The 23801-nt window shown below is 38.6% G+C and overlaps 1 protein-coding gene across 1 annotated transcript in view; it reads right to left on the reverse strand.

Moving 5' to 3' along the window:
- LOC134531300 (major facilitator superfamily domain-containing protein 6) overlaps window positions 1-23801 on the reverse strand; it is a 63930-nt gene that overhangs the window by 35383 nt on the left and 4746 nt on the right. The window contains 3 exon segments of the mRNA XM_063366994.1: window positions 1196-1267; window positions 1269-1383; window positions 1385-1510. Of these exon segments, the coding sequence (XP_063223064.1) occupies window positions 1196-1267; window positions 1269-1383; window positions 1385-1510 (313 nt within the window).

Here is a 23801-nt window from a genome sequence, read left to right on the forward strand (position 1 = left end):
GATAAGTAGTTTAACGTCCGCCGACCTGAACACAGAGCTTCAGATGAAACCACGAGAATTGAAATCACCTCAAGATATCTTAGTGGGGTCTGTTTGTGTAAAGCATTTGAAAATACGATGAGCTGTTGTTTTTGTCGTTTTTAAACTGTATGTTATGGTTACCGCTCTCGTAGTTGACCTATGCACGACGAGAAGGCTGCGCTATAGTTGAGTGCAAGCCCGCAACCAGGATTTTGTGAAGGCCAGGGTCCAGTATAACCGTTATATCAATTTCATGAGCAATTTTTCTTTAAAGTTGAATTTTTTTAATAAATCTCAGGGAAACGTAGACTTTCAGAACTCCAACGTTCACTCATAGAAAAATAAACTGAAAACACACACACACACACACACACATAGGTATATAGTTTTTATACAGTTGTCTTTCAAACTTTGTTGTTATGTCAAATATTTGATTATTTCGCTAAAACAAGCATTAAATATAGGTTACGGTACTTGGAAACACAATTCCTGCTGCTTCTATGTACGAGGTATATCGGGCTATAATAGGAAGGGAAAACATCATTGCAGCCCACTAAGGCAGGGGGTGCCCACAAGGGGGAGTAACGACGCAGACTGCGTCATTAAAATTTCAGGGGGGGGGGGGGGGGGTGGTTAAAAGACGAGAAAAATGTATATATTATTTACATAATTATAGCTTCTAATGTGAAAATACGTTTCTGATGCTTTGATAATTGAAAGGGATCTTGTAAATCAAATTGGCAACCCCGCACTTTTCTCAACAAAAGCAGTTAGGCATCTGTCGGTTCAGAATGGAAATATTACCTGATATGACCAAAATTATTATTAGAAAATCAGTTTTAATTAATGCAAAATGTGATAAAATATAATACTAAAAAAGTATAATATTATAAAATAATTGAGTAAATCATTGAGAAAATGGCATAAAAAATTTCGGGTGGGGGGGGGGTGAGTCATAGTGTTTGGGGGGGGGGGGGGGGGCACCTATGACTAAGGATTACCATAATCCTTCTAAAATAATCTCTCTATAAACTTATGTAGCTAAGTTGCTTTAATTTCCTCATTCTGTGTTTGCTTGTTTCTTTTCTTTTAAATCCCCCTCGGCTGCGTCCCTGTCGTGGAGGCGGCACCGCGCCAGAAGCAGCGGGGGGGGGGGGGGTGGGGGGGGGGCTACCTGCGTGCGGTAGACGATGGAGCTGAAGAGCGGCGACACCCAGCCGCTCTGCTCGCGCTCGTTGTAGTTGGAGGGCGTAGGTGACGTCGAGCGGCGACTTGCCGGCGGGCACCAAGGGCCTGAGGGCGCGCGGGGCCCCCTCCACGCGCGCCTCGTGCTGCATGGCGAAGCGCTCCTCCGGAGGTGCGCAGCACGTACACCGTGTGGTTCACCTCCAGACAGGACGCGGCCTGCGGCTGGATGAAGCCCAGCGGCAGCGTGAAGATGATCCACGCCGACAGCGAGGCGAGCAGCAGCGTCTTGCCCTTCTGCCACCTGCGCGGGTCGTCCATTACTTCAAGGGGAGTCCGTGAAGAAAAACTTATTTAAAGGATTTCTGGCATATTTTTAATTCATCATCAAAACTATGGTTTCATTTTCTTCTTTAAGAATTTACCTAAGTTTAACAAATTTACACACAGTAGAGTAGCACTAAAAAAAAAGTATTATATTTTTTTTTACAAATAATTAATAGGTTGTATGTGGACGAGGGTATGAATTTATGTTATCTGTTACACCTCTAGCTACTTTTAATATTTATTTTTTTAGTTAAAGACTATTGTATTGGGGGAAGGAAGGGGCGGTCTCCCGCATCGCTCCTCCAATAAGACCGTCACTGAACTAAGGGCCCGAGGTCAAGTAATTTTGTCGGGCCTCCTCTCCATTACTTAACCTACAAGTATAAATGTGTCTTTCAATACAAATATATCAGTTCATCTTCCCTCCAACTTTGTTTTTTTTTTTTGTTTTAACACTACAATATTCAAGTAATTATTTATAGTAAAAATTACTCTGCTAGGTTAGGCGCCTCCCCAAAATGCGGTGCCCGGGGCACAAGCCCCGTCTGCCTCCTCTAGTAACGTCCCTGGACTTAAAACAGTTATTTCTCTCAACAGAATAATTTTCTACCAAAACATAGCCTGCCATAACCTGTTACAAACGACGACATATTAGGAGAATCCAGAACGTAGGCTTAAGGTTTTAAACCTTATATATATATATATATACATATATATATACATATACACACATACATATATACATATATATACACACATACATATATACATATATATACACACATATATATACACACACATATATATGTAGTTAACTTTAGCCGTGGCCATAACTGTAAAGTTTTCTGCATGGATCACATAACTTGTAGGGTTTCCATTTAATGCTACCAGATATAGACTTGTAATCTTCGTCCTAGTATCAGGATTAACTCAAGCAGCAAAAAAAAAAATATTTATACTCAACCCGCCCTCCCATCTCCCTTTTCCTTCCTGGTCCTGGGCCTCGGGGTTTATGGCACCCTCTGCCCCCTCCTTTTTTCTTTTTTTTTTTCTTTATGGACGGCCCCGGGTTGTTATACACTGCAGATTCGAGACCACGGTTATGTCGGATTACCCAATCTTGCTCAATAATCTGACGTCAATATAGTTTTAAAGGCAGGGGCGTAGCCAGGGTGGGGGGGTTTTAGGGGTTCAACCCCCCCCCCCTTAGCACGAACCCCCCCTTAGCACGAAATCTTTAATTAATTTCTTATTCATCACTCAAACAAATTTCATATTACAATTAATAAAAATTTTATTATTACAATATTTAAATTTAAGAACCAAAATCTGCTAAAATAGCACTATTTTACACCTTAAAATCCAAATTTTCCCGGGGGAGGACCCCCGGACCCCCCGCTTTAATGCGGGGGGCCATGCTTCTTAACACCCCCCATACACAAATCCTGGCTACGCCACTGTTTAAAGGTAATATAAAATAAAAATAAATTGCAGTACTATGATATTTAAAACAATTTTTAACAATCTGATCAAATAGAAGGAAGAATTACAGATACCCTAAAACTTAGTCTTCTTAAAAGATATCACTATGGAAATGTAAAATGTAACGGGCTAGAAAAACAGGAAACACCTTACAGAAATGAAAACCGACAGTAGATGAACTCAGATCAATCTAAAAACGCCGGCTCAGTAGTTGATCTAGCGATCAATGTTAGCAAATAAGAATCCACACGAAAAAAAATAATCTCAACACGAGCAGCACGAGCAGTGCCGGACTATGGAATGTATCGAACCATATAAATGCCGATTAGACATCTCACTGTAGAACGTAGTCAGAACCATCGATAGAAATCAAGGGTCCAGGTACCTCGGAGGCATACGACACTATGTCCAATTTTGGGAAAAATGCATTTTCAACCATATACTTGACCACCGTTTGTCGTTCTTTCTACTGGCATACTACACTACGATCTAAGATATGTTAAAAATGCACATAAGTGAAGCACCATTTATAATTATATAAAATCCTCTCATTAAAAAATTTTGTTTTTGGGACATTGTGTTTTATGCCTCCGAAATACAGATAGTTTAGAAGTTACCGTGCCCATAACTGTAAATGTTAACTGGAAAAAAAAACTTAAGGTTATTAGCAATATAATTGTAACTCTTGTCCTTCTATTAGCGGAAACACAAGCATAAAACATATTTCGGAACTCAACCAGTTTCGTACCTCGGAATTTTGCCCCCTCCCCCCCCCCCCCCCCCCCCCTTTTCAGCAAAAAAAAACTTCTCAAACTACCACATTCTCTTGACGGGCCTGCATGTAGTCATCCTAGTACAGTGGCATGGCCAGATGAGCTTGTTCTAAATTTATTGTTACGATAAAACATGTCGTTACTTATCGATTATCGTTCGCTCTTGACAGTTCCGTAAATATCAGTTTTACCGTAAAAACGTTCAAAGTTATCGTTCCTGATCGATTGGTGACATCCACAGTTTAAATCAAATGCTTGGCACGCCGTGTCAACATCGTCAGCTTGATCTGGTGGTACTGGGGTCATGTTACAGTATAGGTACCTACATGCATTAGAATCAATTTCTTTCGACCTCGCTTAGTCGAGTTGTTGAATAAGGCAACAATTACTAATTTTGTTTGCATGTTCAACTGCTTCTTCCACTGGAGGATCAAACTGACTTTAACCAACGATCCAAAAATGTAGTTACGTCAACGAATGAGGTATTTTATTTATATTTCATAAGCATGAGATATAATTGGATTTTCTTTGTACGAAACTTTTCCACTATGAGATAAAGCTCTCCCTCCAGTCACAAAAGAGAATATTAAAACGAATAATTCAAACTACCCCAAGAGTAGAATGTTTTGGTTCCTCCGGGCACAGGCGCCAGGCGTGTGGTGGTGGTGGTGGGGTCAATGACCGACCGACCTCTGACGTCACGGCGGTCATCATGAACTCAAAAATTCCTCAAAAATGACTTAAAAATTCTATTTTGAGTAAATATTTCTTGTTTTCTTCCTCAAAAATTGAAAAATTAGGATTTCGAAAAACCTCAAAAGTCATTTTGCCTTAGAAATAGGGTTACCAACTATTTCACCCTGACCATAAGGGACACTGAACCCCACCTAATAGAGCGGGGGGTACGGGGGCCCTCCCCCGGAAAAATTTGAATTTCTAGATGCAAATTGGTGCTATTTTAGCATTATGCACCTGGTTGAAATATTAAAATTGTTTGTATTGGCCTAATAATTTTTGGAGTGATGAATTTAATGCATAAAGATATTTTTAATTAACAAAGTATAAAACTTCCAGACAACTCATACGTGATTGAACATTGGTAAACTTAGGTACTTCAACTCTCTCCAATGCAAAATGTGATTAGGAAAAAAGTGGGGGAAGGGGAGGTTGCTAAAGCCACTTAGCCCTTCCCCCGCCCCTCTTAGATTAGAACCACTACTAGGGACAACATAACAAGGAACTTAAAATATATGTCTAAATAAATGTATGCCTAACATATTTTCTCATTTTTCATTTCACCAAACAAACCCAACTTTAAATTAAATGTCATCTCGGATATAAAGTACACAATATACAACATGCAAGACACAAAAAACAATGTTTCACAAAAAACTTAACAACATGCCGTATCAATTTTGTATTACAATCAAAACTGTTATACTTAAACCATGCTTCGTATTGTGATAACATAGAGCTAGTTCAGATGCTACAACAGAATTTTGATCGCTAGTGCCTTGTTTTACGAAATAACTGTTTATCTTAGTTTTTTCACTCGCATTTGCTTGTTGAACCGTGTTTCTATGTAACAATGATGAATGCTGTTTTACATCGTTTTCGCCGCGTGTGCTATGAAAACTCTCTTTTGCAAAGTACACATTTGGCTTTGCAACTATTATCACTACATGTTAGCCACTTATAGTTATGTTCCCATCGAACTAAATAAACGCACAGCCGTTTCTTTTATCGCAGTGGCGAATCGCACTTTTTTTCGACTCAACTTTATCCGTTTTAAACTCAACACAATATCAACATAAACATAACAGACTAAGCGCGGAGGAGTAATGCCACCTGTCGGCGTCAACATGAACTATTTGGTAGCCAGTGAACTGCTAAGTAAACGGAGCATCGCATTGTCGCAATACATATAACAGGTGGTGCGGCGCAGGCGGGAAAATACTTTTTCAATTTTATGCAGGTGTGTGAATTGAACTTTAAACAAGATACGGGAAATATCACGTCCCGTCCCTGCCTACGTACGGGATAGTTCTTTTAGTCACAGAATACGGGAAATCCCGTACAATACGGGACGGTTGGCAACCCTACTTAGAAAGAACACATTGTCCATATAGAGGCTTAAGCATCCATGTCTACAGCCTCCGATAAGCCTCTGACATCATCATGGATTATGTAATTATGGCATATGACGTCACCATTGCAAATTCCGTTACGACCGCCATCTTGAAAATCTTTATTTATTATCCGATTTTAATGAAACAATTTTAAAATTTATAAAAATTTCAAATTATTAATTTTAATAAAATATTTAAAAAAATACTTTTACGACATGGAGCTCGGAGTCCTCGGTTCGAACCCGGTGATGGCAAAAATAAAATTAAACGGCGACCGAACCTTCCTCCAAGGAAGCCGCTGGCAGGATGACTCCCCCCACTTTTTTCAAGTATATATTTATGTCACCTAGTATGATGTCATGTCCACCATCTTTAAAATCCATAATTTTTATGTTAGAAAATCGGAATTTTTTTAAAAATCATTAAAAAAATTAATCAATCGAATTGTATAATAAAAAATTAATAAAATATTACTTAGAAACCACCGTTGCACTTATCATTACTGTCGCCATCTTGGATTAAATAAATGTTGCATGTTGAAGGTTATTTATGCCTGCCATCTTGGTAGAGTATGATGTCATCGTTACACTTTACTTTACGACGCCATATTAGATCCTATTAATGTTGCATGTTTCATTATGGCTGCCATCTGAAAATCCGTAATTTCAATGCTAGAAATTCCGAAAAAATTCCAAAAATTATTTTAAAAATTGGCTACTTCAAATGTTTAGTCATTTAAAATATTTCGGTCCTCAGGTCGATTTCCGGCGAGAGTAAACCAGTAATTTATTAATGTATTAAAAAATTCTCAATAAAAAGAAATAAAACCATCTTATACCAAACCCAACATTTTTAATTATGTCACCACTGTATCAATTATCGTTACGGAAACCATCTTGAAAATCTTTATTTACTATCCGATTTTAATAAAAAAAAGTTCCAAATTCATTAAAAAATTTACATATTAGAATACTGATTGATTAGATCGATTCCCGTCTTTGGTCAGAAAACCAGTAAGAGCAAAAAATAAAAATAAAAACAGATCCTTCCTCCATGGAAGCTCCTAGACTGACCTCACACCACCAATGCAAGGTATATATCGTCAACTGATATAAGTAGTATAGGATAGGGCATCCGAGGACTGGGTTCTGGGTGTGGAGCCGGAGCCGGTGTCCGCCATATGGATTGTGACGTCACGTCGGCCATCTTGGATGGTTGTGACCTTGACCTTTGACCTTGACCTTGAATTTGATCCTCAAAAATAGCCAAAATCCGCCAAAATTGGGCAAAATGTGCCCAAAATTCCTCAAAAATCGCCAAAATTTCCATTTCTGTGGAAAAAAGTTCGCCAAAAATCTCAAAAAATTCCACAAATTAAAAATTTCTCATTTCGAGGGAAAAATTTCCCGTTTCGAGGGAAAAATTCCCGTTTTTTAGTCCTTAAAATCCCAGCGGCTGAAAATTCCTAAAACTGGCTTAAGCATCCTTAACTCAAGCCTCAGTTAAGCCATTTCTAGGAATAAGGATACCATGACCGCCATCTTGGATATGTCGTCACCGTTGCAATTTTCGTTACGGCCGCCATCTTTAACTTTTTTATTTATTATCCGATTTTAATGAAATTTTTTTTAAAAATTATAAAAAAAATTAAATAATAAAATTTTTAATAAAATATTAAAAAACAACTTTTACGACACGGAGTTCGGAGTCCTCGGTTCGAACCCGGTGAGGCCCAAAAAAATTAAAAATGGCGACCGATCCTCCTCCCGTGGTGACTTTTGGCAGACTGACTCCCACCACTTTCTTAAAGCATATATATATCGTCACTAGTATGACGTCATGTCCGCCATCTTGTCTTCGATGCTGGAAGCCATCATCATCATTGTATCGTCGACGAGAGTGCGCTGACACCATGTTAGTTTAGTTCGTATCCGCTAGAGTGCAGTAATCATTTATTATTACTGTGACACCCGCCATCTTGAAATATGGCCGCCATCTTGAAAATCCGTAATTATTTAGCTAGAAATTCGGGAAAAATTCCAAATTCATTAAATAAATCACTCATTAACTTACATATTGATTCGATCCGCTCCAGTCCTTGGTTCGATCCCTGAATGATGCAAAACATTTATTTTATATAAAAAATAATAATTTCAATAAACCATGTTCAAAATTCTTAAAGAGACTTTAAATCCTCTACTACCATCATCCTTTCAGACACCAAGACCACCATATTGGAAATTCGTAATTGTAATGCTAGAGATTCGGGAAAAAGTTCAAAATTCATTAAATAAATTTGTAATCTATATACTGATTGATTAATCGACTAAGGTCCTTGGTTCGATCCCTGCCGATACAAAACACTTTAATTTTAAAAAAGTACCACTAAAGTGTCAGGTTCGAGAAATAAAACACCTCAAAGTCTTTTACAAACATAATATTTATTACACAATTTCTATCCTACTACAGAATCACTTGCGAAAGCAACAACATTCTTATAAACATTTAGCCCTGCATAGACGTGCAACGACTACTTCTTAGCTCCAAATGGCTCCCAAAGCTCCAACAGCCTCCAAATGCTTAAACACAGCTCCAATGGCTCCTAATGCTTGACAGCTCCAAATAACACAGCTCCAAATGGCTCCAAATGCTCCAAACGGCCTCCAAATGCTTGACAGCTCCAAATGTCTCCAGCAGCTCCAAATGCTCCAACAGCTCCAAAAAAAAGCTCCAACAGCCTCCAAATGCTTAACACAGTTCCAAATGGCTCCAAATGCTCCAAACGGCCTCCAAATGCTTGACAGCTCCAAATGTTTCCAGCAGCTCCAAATGCTCCAAATGCTTGACAGCTCCAAATGCTTCAAAAGGCTCCAAATGCTCCAAATGCTCCAAACGGCCTCCAAATGGCTCCAACAGCTCCAACAGCCTCCAAATGCTTGACAGCTCCAAATGTTTCCAGCAGCTCTAAATGCTCCAAATGGCTCCAACAGCCTCCAAATGCTTAACACAGCTCTAAATGGCTCCAACAGCTCCAAAAGACTCCAAATGCTTCAAAAGGCTCCAATTGCTCCAAGAGCTCCATCTTCAATTGGTTCCAACTGATTCCTATTACTTTTATCGAACTTGGCATGATTACTAACATGTCTTTATCAGTATACATTTTGACTGGCAGTGGTAACGTTTTTTTACACCTTTAAGTTATAAGTTTTATTTAGAAATCAGATTTCGATAAATGATAGCTTCCATCTGGAAAGAAAATATATTAATTTATCTTCAAGTTTATACACATACATTTAATTTAATCCATTATTGTATGTAGCCAGCTTCCCTCAGTTCTTTGAGTATGAAGGATATTTCTTTAATGTTCGAATAGTTTCCTGCACAAAGCAATCCATGTAGTAGTCGTAGCCTGTTAACCAATATGTTAGGATCTTCCCATGAGGTATAATCAATCTCTTCTGCTGCCTTCATCATCCTTGCATGTTTATAATAAATATTATCTCTGGTGTTTATCGTTTTAACACCAACCACAAGGTCACTTTCGTCATCTTGCCAGTGATTATCACAAACTTGATCAGGATAATTTATTTTATTACGTCGTTTCCATCGTTTTGGTCTCAGACTGCCATCACAGTCTTCGATCTTGCCTGCTTTAGGTGTTTCAGTACAGTACTCAATCATGTCAGCCTCAGATGTGTCACCACAATCTTCAATCATGCCAGACTCAGATGATTCATCAAAGTCTTCGACCTTGTAAGCTTCAGGTGGTTCTCCATCTTTCACATTTTCATGGAGACGACTAGATATTGGAGTAAATATATTTTCATTTCTAATGTGGTTACAACTTCCTTCGTTTGTTTTAAATTTAAAATTATTATCTTGATCTAGATCAGTAATTTTAGCATTAGCTTTTTCGCCTTCGTTCCTCTTCCGCGATGTTGTAGCCCAGTCTTCGTTATCTTTATTCATCTTAATTGTACAGGTCTTGTAATGTCTATCCAAGTAATATCTTCTACCAAAGGATTTCTGACACTGACTGCAATGAAATGGTTTTTGACAAGGACCCAAATAACACTCGCTTCTCTCATGTCGTTTAGCATTCTTTCTCAAGGTAAACACCTTGCTACAGTATCTACAGCGATGACGTTTTTATACAGCAACAAATCCCGTTTCAGGATTCATATTAGTTATTGAGACTAATGCCAGATGCAAACTAAGAGTTTTAAATTAGATATGTTACTTAAATAGAATTTTTTAATTATTTCATCAGCGAAAATTAATTTATCTCATTCAAAGGTACTTGTTGCAAGTAGTTCTGCTTTTCAACAACAGATGTCGCCACATGTTACTTGCAGGTAAATAATATTTAGTTCTTTTATGCGGGATGCGGGATGCTCACTAACGATCGCAAAAGAAGGATGGCTTCGCTAGACTCCAAGGAGAAGGAAGTTCGTCCATCCTGTTAGTGCTTCTTAGATTTCTCAGAGATTATTTGACTGAGTAATGATATTTTTTTTTAAATTTCCACCTGATAAAAATATTACAAGTGCTGATTTATTGGCAGAATTTCAATAATTAAATGCGACCTTGAATAAAAAATGACATGACTCATTAAGTAAAAAATTCTTCATGCAGAGATCAATTCCTCATCAGTAACCAGAAGCACTCGGAGAAAACCATCAGATGTCTAGTCAGGAATAATCAGAAGCACCCAGAGAAAACCATCAAAATATTGTCAAGAATAATCAGGAGCACACGGAGAAAACTACCATAATATTGTCAAGAATAAACGGGAACACACGGAGAAATCCACCATAATATTGACAAGAATAATCAGGAGCACACGGAGAAAACCACCGCAAGTTTTCTTTGATATCATAAAATTTCAGGAAAAAATAATACTAAAAATGAAAATAAATTAATAAAAAATTAAAAAAAAATAAAATAAAAAAAATACATAAATATATTCTGGCTTGTACTAGAACTCTATCTTTGTTCAACAATGAGAAGTTCACAAGCTAGCAGAATATATTTATGTATTTTTTTTATTTTATTTTTTTTTAATTTTTTATTAATTTATTTTCATTTTTAGTATTATTTTTTCCTGAAATTTTATGATATCAAAGAAAACTTGCGGTGGTTTTCTCCGTGTGCTCCTGATTATTCTTGTCAATATTATGGTGGATTTCTCCGTGTGCTCCCGTTTATTCTTGACAATATTATGGTAGTTTTCTCCGTGTGCTCCTGATTATTCTTGACAATATTTTGATGGTTTTCTCTGGGTGCTTCTGATTATTCCTGACTAGACATCTGATGGTTTTCTCCGAGTGCTTCTGGTTACTGATGAGGAATTGATCTCTGCATGAAGAATTTTTTACTTAATGAGTCATGTCATTTTTTATTCAAGGTCGCATTTAATTATTGAAATTCTGCCAATAAATCAGCACTTGTAATATTTTTATCAGGTGGAAATTTAAAAAAAAATATCATTACTCAGTCAAATAATCTCTGAGAAATCTAAGAAGCACTAACAGGATGGACGAACTTCCTTCTCCTTGGAGTCTAGCGAAGCCATCCTTCTTTTGCGATCGTTAGTGAGCATCCCGCATCCCGCATAAAAGAACTAAATATTATTTACCTGCAAGTAACATGTGGCGACATCTGTTGTTGAAAAGCAGAACTACTTGCAACAAGTACCTTTGAATGAGATAAATTAATTTTCGCTGATGAAATAATTAAAAAATTCTATTTAAGTAACATATCTAATTTAAAACTCTTAGTTTGCATCTGGCATTAGTCTCAATAACTAATATGAATCCTAAAACAGGATTTGTTGCTGTATCAAAACGTCATCGCTGTAGATACTGTAGCAAGGTGTTTACCTTGAGAAAGAATGCTAAACGACATGAGAGAAGCGAGTGTTATTTGGGTCCTTGTCAAAAACCATTTCATTGCAGTCAGTGTCAGAAATCCTTTGGTAGAAGATATTACTTGGATAGACATTACAAGACCTGTACAATTAAGATGAATAAAGATAACGAAGACTGGGCTACAACATCGCGGAAGAGGAACGAAGGCGAAAAAGCTAATGCTAAAATTACTGATCTAGATCAAGATAATAATTTAAAATTTAAAACAAACGAAGGAAGTTGTAACCACATTAGAAATGAAAATATATTTACTCCAATATCTAGTCGTCTCCATGAAAATGTGAAAGATGGAGAACCACCTGAAGCTTACAAGGTCGAAGACTTTGATGAATCATCTGAGTCTGGCATGATTGAAGATTGTGGTGACACATCTGAGGCTGACATGATTGAGTACTGTACTGAAACACCTAAAGCAGGCAAGATCGAAGACTGTGATGGCAGTCTGAGACCAAAACGATGGAAACGACGTAATAAAATAAATTATCCTGATCAAATTTGTGATAATCACTGGCAATATGACGAAAGTGACCTTGTGGTTGGTGTTAAAACGATAAACACCAGAGATAATATTTATTATAAACATGCAAGGATGATGAAGGCAGCAGAAGAGATTGATTATACCTCATGGGAAGATCCTAACATATTGGTTAACAGGCTACGACTACTACATGGATCGCTTTGTGCAGGAAACTATTCGAACATTAAAGAAATATCCTTCATACTCAAAGAACTGAGGGAAGCTGGCTACATACAATAATGGATTAAATTAAATGTATGTGTATAAACTTGAAGATAAATTAATATATTTTCTTTCCAGATGGAAGCTATCATTTATCGAAATCTGATTTCTAAATAAAACTTATAACTTAAAGGTGTAAAAAAACGTTACCACTGCCAGTCAAAATGTATACTGATAAAGACATGTTAGTAATCATGCCAAGTTCGATAAAAGTAATAGGAATCAGTTGGAACCAATTGAAGATGGAGCTCTTGGAGCAATTGGAGCCTTTTGAAGCATTTGGAGTATTTTGGAGCTGTTGGAGCCATTTAGAGCTGTGTTAAGCATTTGGAGGCTGTTGGAGCCATTTGGAGCATTTGGAGCTGCTGGAAACATTTGGAGCTGTCAAGCATTTGGAGGCTGTTGGAGCTTTTGGAGCCATTTGGAGGCCGTTTGGAGCATTTGGAGCATTTGGAGCCTTTTGAAGCATTTGGAGCTGTCAAGCATTTGGAGCATTTGGAGCTGCTGGAAACATTTGGAGCTGTCAAGCATTTGGAGGCCGTTTGGAGCATTTGGAGCCATTTGGAACTGTGTTAAGCATTTGGAGGCTGTTGGAGCTTTTGGAGCCTTTTTTTGGAGCTGTTGGAGCATTTGGAGCTGCTGGAGACATTTGGAGCTGTCAAGCATTTGGAGGCCGTTTGGAGCATTTGGAGCCATTTGGAGCTGTGTTATGCATTTGGAGCTGTCAAGCATTTGGAGCCATTTGGAGCTGTGTTAAGCATTTGGAGGCTGTTGGAGCATTTGGAGCTGCTGGAGACATTTGGAGCTGTCAAGCATTTGGAGGCCGTTTGGAGCATTTGGAGCCATTTAGAGCTGTGTTAAGCATTTGGAGGCTGTCAAGCATTTGGAGGCCGTTTGGAGCATTTGGAGCCATTTGGAGCTGTGTTAAGCATTTGGAGGCTATTGGAGCATTTGGAGCCTTTTTTTTGGAGCTGTTGGAGCATTTGGAGCCTTTTGAAGCATTTGGAGCTGCCAAGCATTTGGAGCTGCTGGAGACATTTGGAGCATTTGGAGCCGTTTGGAGCATTTGGAGCCATTTGGAGCTGTGTTAAGCATTTGGAGGCTGTTGGAGCTTTGGGAGCCATTTGGAGCTAAGAAGTAGTCGTTGCACGTCTATGCAGGGCTAAATGTTTATAAGATTGTTGTTGGCTTTCGCAAGTGATTCTGTAGTAGGATAGAAATTGTGTAATAAATATTATGTTTGTAAAAGACTTTGAGGTGTTTTATTTCTCGAACCTGACACTTTAGTGGTACTTTTTTAAAATTAAAGTTGTTTTGTATCGGCCAGGGATCGAACCAAGGACCTTAGTCGATCTAATCAATCAGTATATAGATTACAAATTTATTTAATGAATTTTGAACTTTTTCCCGAATCTCTAGCATTACAATTACGAATTTCCAATATGGTGGTCTTGGTGTCTGAAAGGATGATGGTAGTAGAGGATTTAAAGTCTCTTTAAGAATTTTGAACATGGTTTATTGAAATTATTATTTTTTATATAAAATTAAATGTTTTGCATCATTCAGGGATCGAACCAAGGACTGGAGCGGATCGAATCAATATGTAAGTTAATGAGTGATTTATTTAATGAATTTTGGAATTTTTCCCGAATTTCTAGCTAAATAATTACGGATTTTCAAGATGGCGGCCATATTTCAAGATGGCGGGTGTCACAGTAATAATAAATGATTACTGCACTCTAGCGGATACGAACTAAACTAACATGGTGTCAGCGCACTCTCGTCGACGATACAATGATGATGATGGCTTCCAGCATCGAAGACAAGATGGCGGACATGACGTCATACTAGGTGACGATATATATATGCTTTAAGAAAAGTGGTGGGAGTCAGTCTGCCAAAAGTCACCACGGGAGGAGGATCGGTCGCCATTTTTAATTTTTTTTGGCCTCACCGGGTTCGAACCGAGGACTCCGAACTCCGTGTCGTAAAAGTTTGTTTTTTAAATATTTTATTAAAAATTTTATTATTTAATTTTTTTTATAATTTTTAAAAAAAATTTCATTAAAATCGGATAATAAATAAAAAAGTTAAAGATGGCGGCCGTAACGAAAATTGCAACGGTGACGACATAATCCAAGATGGCGGTCATGGTATCCTTATTCCTAGAAATGGCTTAACTGAGGCTTGAGTTAAGGATGCTTAAGCCAGTTTTAGGAATTTTCAGCCGCTGGGATTTTTAAGGACTAAAAACGGGAATTTTTCCCTCGAAACGGGAAATTTTTCCCTCGAAATGAGAAATTTTTAATTTGTGGAATTTTTTGAGATTTTTTGGCGGAACTTTTTTCCACAGAAATGGAAATTTTGGCGATTTTTGAGGAATTTTGGGCACATTTTGCCCAATTTTGGCGGATTTTGGCGATTTTTGAGGATCAAATTCAAGGTCAAGGTCAAAGGTCAAGGTCACAACCATCCAAGATGGCCGACGTGACGTCACAATCCAATATGGCGGACACCGGCTCCGGCTCCACACCCAGAACCCAGTCCTCGGATGCCCTATCCTATACTACTGATATAACGTCATGTCCGCCACCTTGTCTTCGTCCGCTGGAGGCCGCCATCTTTTCGTCTGCTAGTGTGTGCTAGAGCCATGTTAGTATAATTTTCTGTTCACCATACCTTTGACCTCGACTGTTGGCATTTAACTTTGATATTGACCTTGAAATTTGTCCTTGACTTTCAAATTTGACCTTGACCTTGACGACCATCATGGATCCGATATTTTGTGTTTAGTACTCGCAACAGGAACGATAGTTAACATATATATATTTCCCGCTAAAGGATATATGCCACCATCTTTTTTTCGTCTGCTGGAGGACTCAATCTTGTGTGTACTTGTCTGATAGAATACATTACCATCATACTTGTTTAAGTTTTACCTGCTAGAGTGCTGTAATCATTTATTATTACTGTGACACCCGCCATATTATCATTTGGATGCCATCTTAATAATTTGTAATTAGTTAGATAGAAATTCGGGAAAAAAATCCAAAATTCATCAAAAAATTCAACCATTATAGAAATGATTGATTGTATAGATTCCTGTTCTTGGTTCGATCCTTGGATGATAGAAAAAAAATTTAATTTTTGTAAAAATAATAATTTCAATAAATCATGCTCAAAGTCCTAAAAGAGACTTAAAATCATCTACTACCATCATCCTATAAACCATTACGACCGCCATCTTAGATATTTGTATTTATAGACATTAATTCGGGAAAAATTCCAAAATTCACCGAAAAAATCACACATTATTTTACATACTGAATCGATACTTGGTTCGATCTGAAACGAAGCTAAAAATAAATTTCATTTAAATACCAGAAAAGTGTCAGGTTCGAGGAATTAAACACCGCAAGTTCTTTTACAAACATAATATTTATTACATAATTTCTATTCTACTACAGGGTCACATGCGAAAGCCAGCAATATTACAAACATTTAGCCCCGCATAGGCGTGAAATGACTAATTATTAGCTCCAATCGGTTTATACTAGACAGAGACCAACCAGAACCTTTACTGACATAGTCCTCTTCTTCTTGACAGAGTTTCTGGATACCGTGTTAAACAGTTTGCTTCACATCGTCAGAACTGTAAATTACTGCAGCCGAAGTCTTGAATGCACACTTCTTCACTTTGTCATCGAACGGATATGGCTTTCCATATATGCAGTCCAACCACAAGTTATATTTCAAAGGTCCATTTGTTGCTACATCATCAGTAAGCTGATTGATTATGTTCTGTCTGATATCGTCAAGAAAATTACAAATGTCTTTCAACCCACTAAGCATATTTAGATCATAGTAATCTTTCAATGTTCCACGAAATGCAGACTGTGCCAAGTAGAAACCATTACAATTCACCTGTAGAGCACCGACCACAGTCTTAAGTTTAGTTCCATGTCAAGATGCCATAGCTATCGGTTGCTGCGCATCTCGTATCGCGCATCTTGTACGATTTCAAGTCACCAATCGAAAGCGAGGAGTCGAAATTTATGCAGGTAGTTCAGCAATATGCGCACGGACTTCACTTTTACAGTTTTTCGTATATCGACACAAATTATCAATTCGAGTAAACCATTAATGACACTCATCACAGCGAAACTTCATGCGAGAAGGATTCTTCGTACATTTACTCCTCTAATGTCTCCGTACATCATGAGCAAATGCAAACGTCATATCGCAGTAGCTGCAAGGATACCGCGGTGATGAAGACGAGCCTTTCAGACCCGATCCAGATGTCGATGTTACTGCAATTGTACCATTTCCAAGCATACTCTTATGCACATCAATCATTCGCTGTTGTATAGAAACCTTTACTTTCTGCCGCGCAACAGGTCCTTTGCATGTCTCCAAGTGTTGCTGCAAATTAGCGTTTCTTGCAAATTGCTTGCGACATTTCTCACAGCCAAACATTTTTCGATAAAGGTTCTTAGCACATTCTATCTTCTCGTATCGTCAAGCATTGCTGTTGTTTGAGAAAAACTTGTCGCAGTAACGGCACCGATGTTCGTTGTTTGTTGTCGAATCACCAGACATTGGAGTCTCCATCGAGGTCGAAACGGCATTCATCGTGGTTTCCTGCGCAGCCAGCTCTGTAGTCATTAAGCTCTCTACTGCTGGTGGTACCGCGACTGTTGAAGTCTCCTCCAATGTTGTCGTCGTCGTTGCCAACGGGATCTGCTCCTTCTTCGTCGTCGCTGACGTCAAGGTTCCCGTAGACGATGGTACAACCTCTATCAAGTTCAACGTTAAAGTCGGTAAAGATGCCATCGAGTTCACAAGAACACGTAATTACGCGACTTATGCACCAGAAGAAACAAACTAGGTGATCTTTACACCATCGACGACAGTAACAAACTGAGCTACCTGCTGTCTAGGACTCGCTTATATACATGCACCGGATGGAATAATACGTTACAAATCTAGAACCATTTACTATAATACTAGAGTCAAAACAACATAAAAAATAGAAGCACATTCAACGAAAAAGGCAGCAAATTTTGGAAACACCATCATCAAAAAGGCAGCAAATTTTGGAGGCACAATAAAGAAAAAGGCAGCACATTTTGGAAGCGCCATCATCAAAAAGGCAGCACATTTTGGAAGCACAATCAAAAAGACAGCACATTTCAAAAGCATAATCAAAAAGGCAGCACATTTGAAAGCTCAATCAACAAAAAGGAAGCACATTTTTGACGCACTGTCAATCAGAAGAAAGCACATTCTACAAAACGAAATCTCATTTAACGAATAGGAGGTACATTCTCACATACATTCAACTCGGTAGGATGCGATTGTCAATGTTAAGTTTGGATATAATGTCTCCATCAGTCTATGAATCCATAAGTTTTTAATTCCATAAGTAATTGGCTCAATAGTCATTGGCTCCATCAGTCATTGACTCCAGCAGTCTTTTGGCTCCAAAAGTCATTGGCTCCAAAAGTCATTGGCTCCAATTGCCTTTTGCTTCAACAGCTCCAATGATATTTGGCTAGAATGCTACGAGTCTAAGAGACTATGAGGCTACAAGGCTACGAGTCTTCAAGTTTACGAAACTGCGAGGCTACAGAGCTACGAAGCTTCTAGAACACAAGTTTACGAGACTTCGAGGACTACAAGTCTACATGAGTACTTGACTACGAAGCTACAAGTCTACTTGGCTCCAATTGCGACATCTGTCTTCGGCTGATTTTTCTCTTTTGCTCAAACTGCTCCAGCAGCATTATGTTATAACTTGCTTATTAGTGATTCTCAGATATCTCAGAGCTTATTATTATTAATGAACGAATAGTGGTATTTTCGTTTGAATTCCACCTGATAAAAATATTACATGTGATGATTTAGTAGCAGAAATTCAATTAATTAAATTTAACTCTGAATATAATGACATGACTCATTAAGTAAAAAATCATTCATGCTTAGATTGGTTTCTCAGAAGCAACCAGGAGCACACACAGATAAAACCATCAAAATATTGACAAGAATAATCGGGAGTACGTGGAGAAAGCCATCAAAATATTGGCCAGAATAATCGGGAGCACACGACATTAGAGAGAGTAAATAATTAAATTACATTATAGCAGTTCTGAAGAGTTAGTTAAGTTGTTGGAAAGGTGTTGATTTTATTGTGAATGATTATTTACTTCGTGTTCTTACGTGTTCTTGTGAACTCGATGGCATCTTTACCGACTTTAACGTTGAACTTGATAGAGGTTGTACCATCGTCTACGGGAACCTTGACGTCAGCGACGACGAAGAAGGAGCAGATCCCGTTCGCAACGACGACGACAACATTGGAAGAGACTTCAACAGTCGCGGTACCACCAGCAGTAGAGAGCTTAATGACTACAGAGCTGGCTGCGCAGGAAACCACGATGAATGCCGTTTCGACCTCGATGGAGACTCCAATGTCTGGTGATTCGACAACAAACAACGAACATCGGTGCCGTTACTGCGACAGGTTTTTCTCAAACAACAGCAATGCTTGACGATACGAGAAGATAGAATGTGCTAAGAACCTTTATCGAAAAATGTTTGGCTGTGAGAAATGTCGCAAGCAATTTACAAGAAATGCTAATTTGCAGCAACACTTGGAGACATGCAAAGGACCTGTTGCGCGGCAGAAAGTAAAGGTTTCTATACAACAGCGAATGATTGATGTGCATAAGAGTATGCTTGGAAATGGTACAATTGCAGTAACATCGACATCTGGATCGGGTCTGAAAGGCTCGTCTTCATCACCGCGGTATCCTTGCAGCTACTGCGATATGACGTTTGCATTTGCTCATGATGTACGGAGACATTAGAGGAGTAAATGTACGAAGAATCCTTCTCGCATGAAGTTTCGCTGTGATGAGTGTCATTAATGGTTTACTCGAATTGATAATTTGTGTCGATATACGAAAAACTGTAAAAGTGAAGTCCGTGCGCATATTGCTGAACTACCTGCATAAATTTCGACTCCTCGCTTTCGATTGGTGACTTGAAATCGTACAAGATGCGCGATACGAGATGCGCAGCAACCGATAGCTATGGCATCTTGACATGGAACTAAACTTAAGACTGTGGTCGGTGCTCTACAGGTGAATTGTAATGGTTTCTACTTGGCACAGTCTGCATTTCGTGGAACATTGAAAGATTACTATGATCTAAATATGCTTAGTGGGTCGAAAGACATTTGTAATTTTCTTGACGATATCAGACAGAACATAATCAATCAGCTTACTGATGATGTAGCAACAAATGGACCTTTGAAATATAACTTGTGGTTGGACTGCATATATGGAAAGCCATATCCGTTCGATGACAAAGTGAAGAAGTGTGCATTCAAGACTTCGGCTGCAGTAATTTACAGTTCTGACGATGTGAAGCAAACTGTTTAACACGGTATCCAGAAACTCTGTCAAGAAGAAGAGGACTATGTCAGTAAAGGTTCTGGTTGGTCTCTGTCTAGTATAAACCGATTGGAGCTAATAATTAGTCATTTCACGCCTATGCGGGGCTAAATGTTTGTAATATTGCTGGCTTTCGCATGTGACCCTGTAGTAGAATAGAAATTATGTAATAAATATTATGTTTGTAAAAGAACTTGCGGTGTTTAATTCCTCGAACCTGACACTTTTCTGGTATTTAAATGAAATTTATTTTTAGCTTCGTTTCAGATCGAACCAAGTATCGATTCAGTATGTAAAATAATGTGTGATTTTTTCGGTGAATTTTGGAATTTTTCCCGATTTTCTAGCTAAATTTTTACACGATTCCAAGATGGTGGCCGTAATGGCTTATAGGATGATGGTTCTTTTAGGACTTTGATCATTATTTATTGAAATTGATATTTTTTACATAAAATTAATTTTTTGCATCGTCCTGGGATCAAACCAAAAACAGTAATCGATATAATCATTCATTAGTTCATTAAATTTATTGCCAATTTATTTGATGAATTTAGGATTTTTTCCCGAATCTCTAGCATTAAAATTAGGGTTTTCAAGATGGCAGACATGACATCGTACTACCTGATGATATATGCTATGAAATAAGTGGTGGGGGTCAGTCTGTCTGCAGCCACCATGAGGGAAGTATCAGTCGCCATTTTCTTTCCCTCACAGGGTTCGAACCGATGTCTCCTAGCTTCATTTATTAATTGAATTTTTTTATAAATTTTAATTTTTTTTCTTTAAAATTGGATATTAAATAAACATTTTCAAGATGGCGGCCGTAACGGAAATTGCAACGGTGACGTCATAATCCATGATGACATATTCCATGATGTTAGAGGCTTATCGGAGGCTGTAGACTCGGATGCTTAAGCCTCAATATGGACATTTCTAGCCGCTGGGAATTTAAGGACTAAAAACGGTAAATTTTCCCTTGAAACGGGGATTCCCTCGAAAGGAGAAATTTTTCATTTATCAAAATAATGCGATTTTTTGGCTGGATTTTTTTCCCAAAAAAAAAAAAAGGAAATTTTGGCGAATTTTGTGCAAATTTTCACTAAATTTTGGCAAATTTGAAGGTCAAGGGTCAAGGTCAGGGTCATCCAAGATGGTCGCCGCGAGCCAGAGCAATCGGTCATTGACCCGGCTCCAGCTCCACAGCCTGGCTCCACAGCCTGAAGCCTGTGCCCGGAGCCCCCAAAACATACTACTCTTTTAAGTTTCCCTTTTCTTTGTGAACTTTTGTTCGCGCCATCCGCCACAGATGGCAGCACCGTGGTTTCACATTTCCGTTCCTTTACTTCCGTTCCATTCAGGAAATCACTCCTACCAAATGCGGTATACCGAAAAGCTACGATGTTACACATAAAAATCTATCATTCCCACCACCAAAAGAAAACATTTGAAAGCAAACAACATGCAAAGAGATTCTATCCTCCTCCCCCTTCTGACCACTAAAAGAAATTCTGGTATGCTCCTGACTGTACACCAGGAGTCACGTGGTTGTTGGTAAACGTGGCGGGCTCTCAGCAGGGCCGGTGCAAGGTAAATTGGCACCCTAGGCGAAAAACCTTAATCTCTCTCCCTCCCCCCCCCCCCCCCCCCCCTAGGCTGGACACCCCACAAAAAAATTTTCCTTGCCTCAAAATACATCACGTAAGCCTAAGATTTTGTCAACAATCAAATGTAAGCAGGCTTGTGTTTTGTTTTTTTTTTAATTATTACAAATCATAAATAGGTCACCGTGGACTTTAAATAATTACTTATATCAATATAAACATTCCAAACTGTTACAAAAATCCATTTTCATCTAGTTTCAATAATCGTTAAACATATTATATCAGCTGTTATGTGTCGTGCTGCGCCGCCCTCAGCTACTTGGCGCCCTAGGCGGTTGCCTAGTTCGCCTATATGGACGCGCCGGCCCTGGCTCTCAGGCAAATGCCGCCCGCTACATGCCGACGAATTCCTCCCACATGAACTTAGAAATAGTCGCTGCATTGTTATGCGTGATGTCAGCGGAACATGAACTGTCGTGGCGTGATTCAGTTGTACTACACGCCCAAGCCAACTGTGGTCCCGGGAAAAATGTGAACTACCCAAGGTCAGACGGACCCCTCCCTCCGCCGTCATCCCTTCCGCCACACTGTCCCATCCCTTTCCCTAGTCCGCCTCAATGGTCGAAGCGCGTCATGTCGCGGGTGGGACGGCAAGTAGAGTTGTCACCATAAGTCACGACACAGTGCGCGGATACGTATCGCTGTTCAAGTATTTCACGGATCCTTTGAAAGCGGAGCAAGGTTTCGAAACGTGCGTGACTGTAATATAACGTGTTATTTTTGAAAGATTAGTGCAATGGGAGTGCATGACTTGATGTAAGCTTTTCGACATACGCCATTGCTTAGCACATGTATGTCTGTAGAAGAAAACTACAAAAAAACACACATGACAAAAAACACAAATTAAGCAAAAAGTTGCTGTTGTCAGGATCTAACGCCACACAGTACTCCACAACAGGAATATGGTCAACAAACAAAGAAAAACAAAGAAAAATGGACTAACAGAACGGAAAAAAAACCACAAATGATGACAGCACAAAAATACCGAACCCAAAAAATTCAGCACAACAGTTGAAACGAGACAGAAACACAGCAAAACGAAAATACGAAACAAACACAATAGTTTTCCAAAAAATAATAAACAAAAGAGAAACGAAAGAAAAAAACCACAAATGATGACAGCACAAAATATTGAACCCAAACAATTCAGCACAACAGTCAAAATGAGACAAAAACACGACCAAACGAAAAGACGAAACAAACACAACAGTTTTCTAAAACAGAAACTAGCGACGTTTCGGGAACTGCTATCTGCTCCCGTCCTCAGGCAGAGACGCATATGGTATGGAAGCACAGGTGCGTCTCTGCCTGAGGACGGGAGCAGGTAGCAGTTCCCGAAACGTCGCTTGTTTCTGTTTTAGAAAACTGTTGTGTTTGTTTCGTCTTTTCGTTTGGTCGTGTTTTTGTCTCATTTTGACTGTTGTGCTGAATTGTTTGGGTTCAATATTTTGTGCTGTCATCATTTGTGGGGTTTTTTCAGTTCTATTTTGTTTATTATTTTTTTGGAAAACTATTGTGTTTGTTTCGTCTTTTCGTTTTGCTGTGTTTCTGTCTCGTTTCAACTGTTGTGCTGAATTTTTTGGGTGCGGTATTTTTGTGCTGTCATAATTTGTGGTTTTTTTCCGTTCTGTTAGTCCATTTTTCTTTGTTTTTCTTTGTTTGTTGACCATATTCCTGTTGTGGAGTATTGTGTGGCGTTAAATCCTGACAACAGCAATTTTTTGCTTAATTTGTGTTTTTTGTAATTTGTGTTTTTTTGTAGTTTTCTTCTACAGACATACATGTGCTAAGCAATGGCGTATGTCGAAAAGCTTACATCAAGTCAATATAATGTGTATTGACAAATGGCATCGGGCAGTACAACAAAACAAAAAACTATACATAGCCAGTTACATAGCCGGTTACTTTTCCAGATGGGTGCAAGACAAGCTTATTCCAAATCTGCCTGCTAATTCGTTGGTTGTAATGGATAATGCCCCTTATCATTCCGTCCAGTTAAATAAGCCACCAACAGCCGGTACAAGAAAACAAGATCTCATCCAATGGTTACAGAACAACAACATTCCCCATGACAATGATATGACAAAATGTGAACTC

The sequence above is a fragment of the Bacillus rossius genome, chromosome 3 (assembly GCF_032445375.1).
Source record: "Bacillus rossius redtenbacheri isolate Brsri chromosome 3, Brsri_v3, whole genome shotgun sequence".
Classification (NCBI taxonomy): Eukaryota; Metazoa; Arthropoda; class Insecta; order Phasmatodea; family Bacillidae; genus Bacillus; species Bacillus rossius.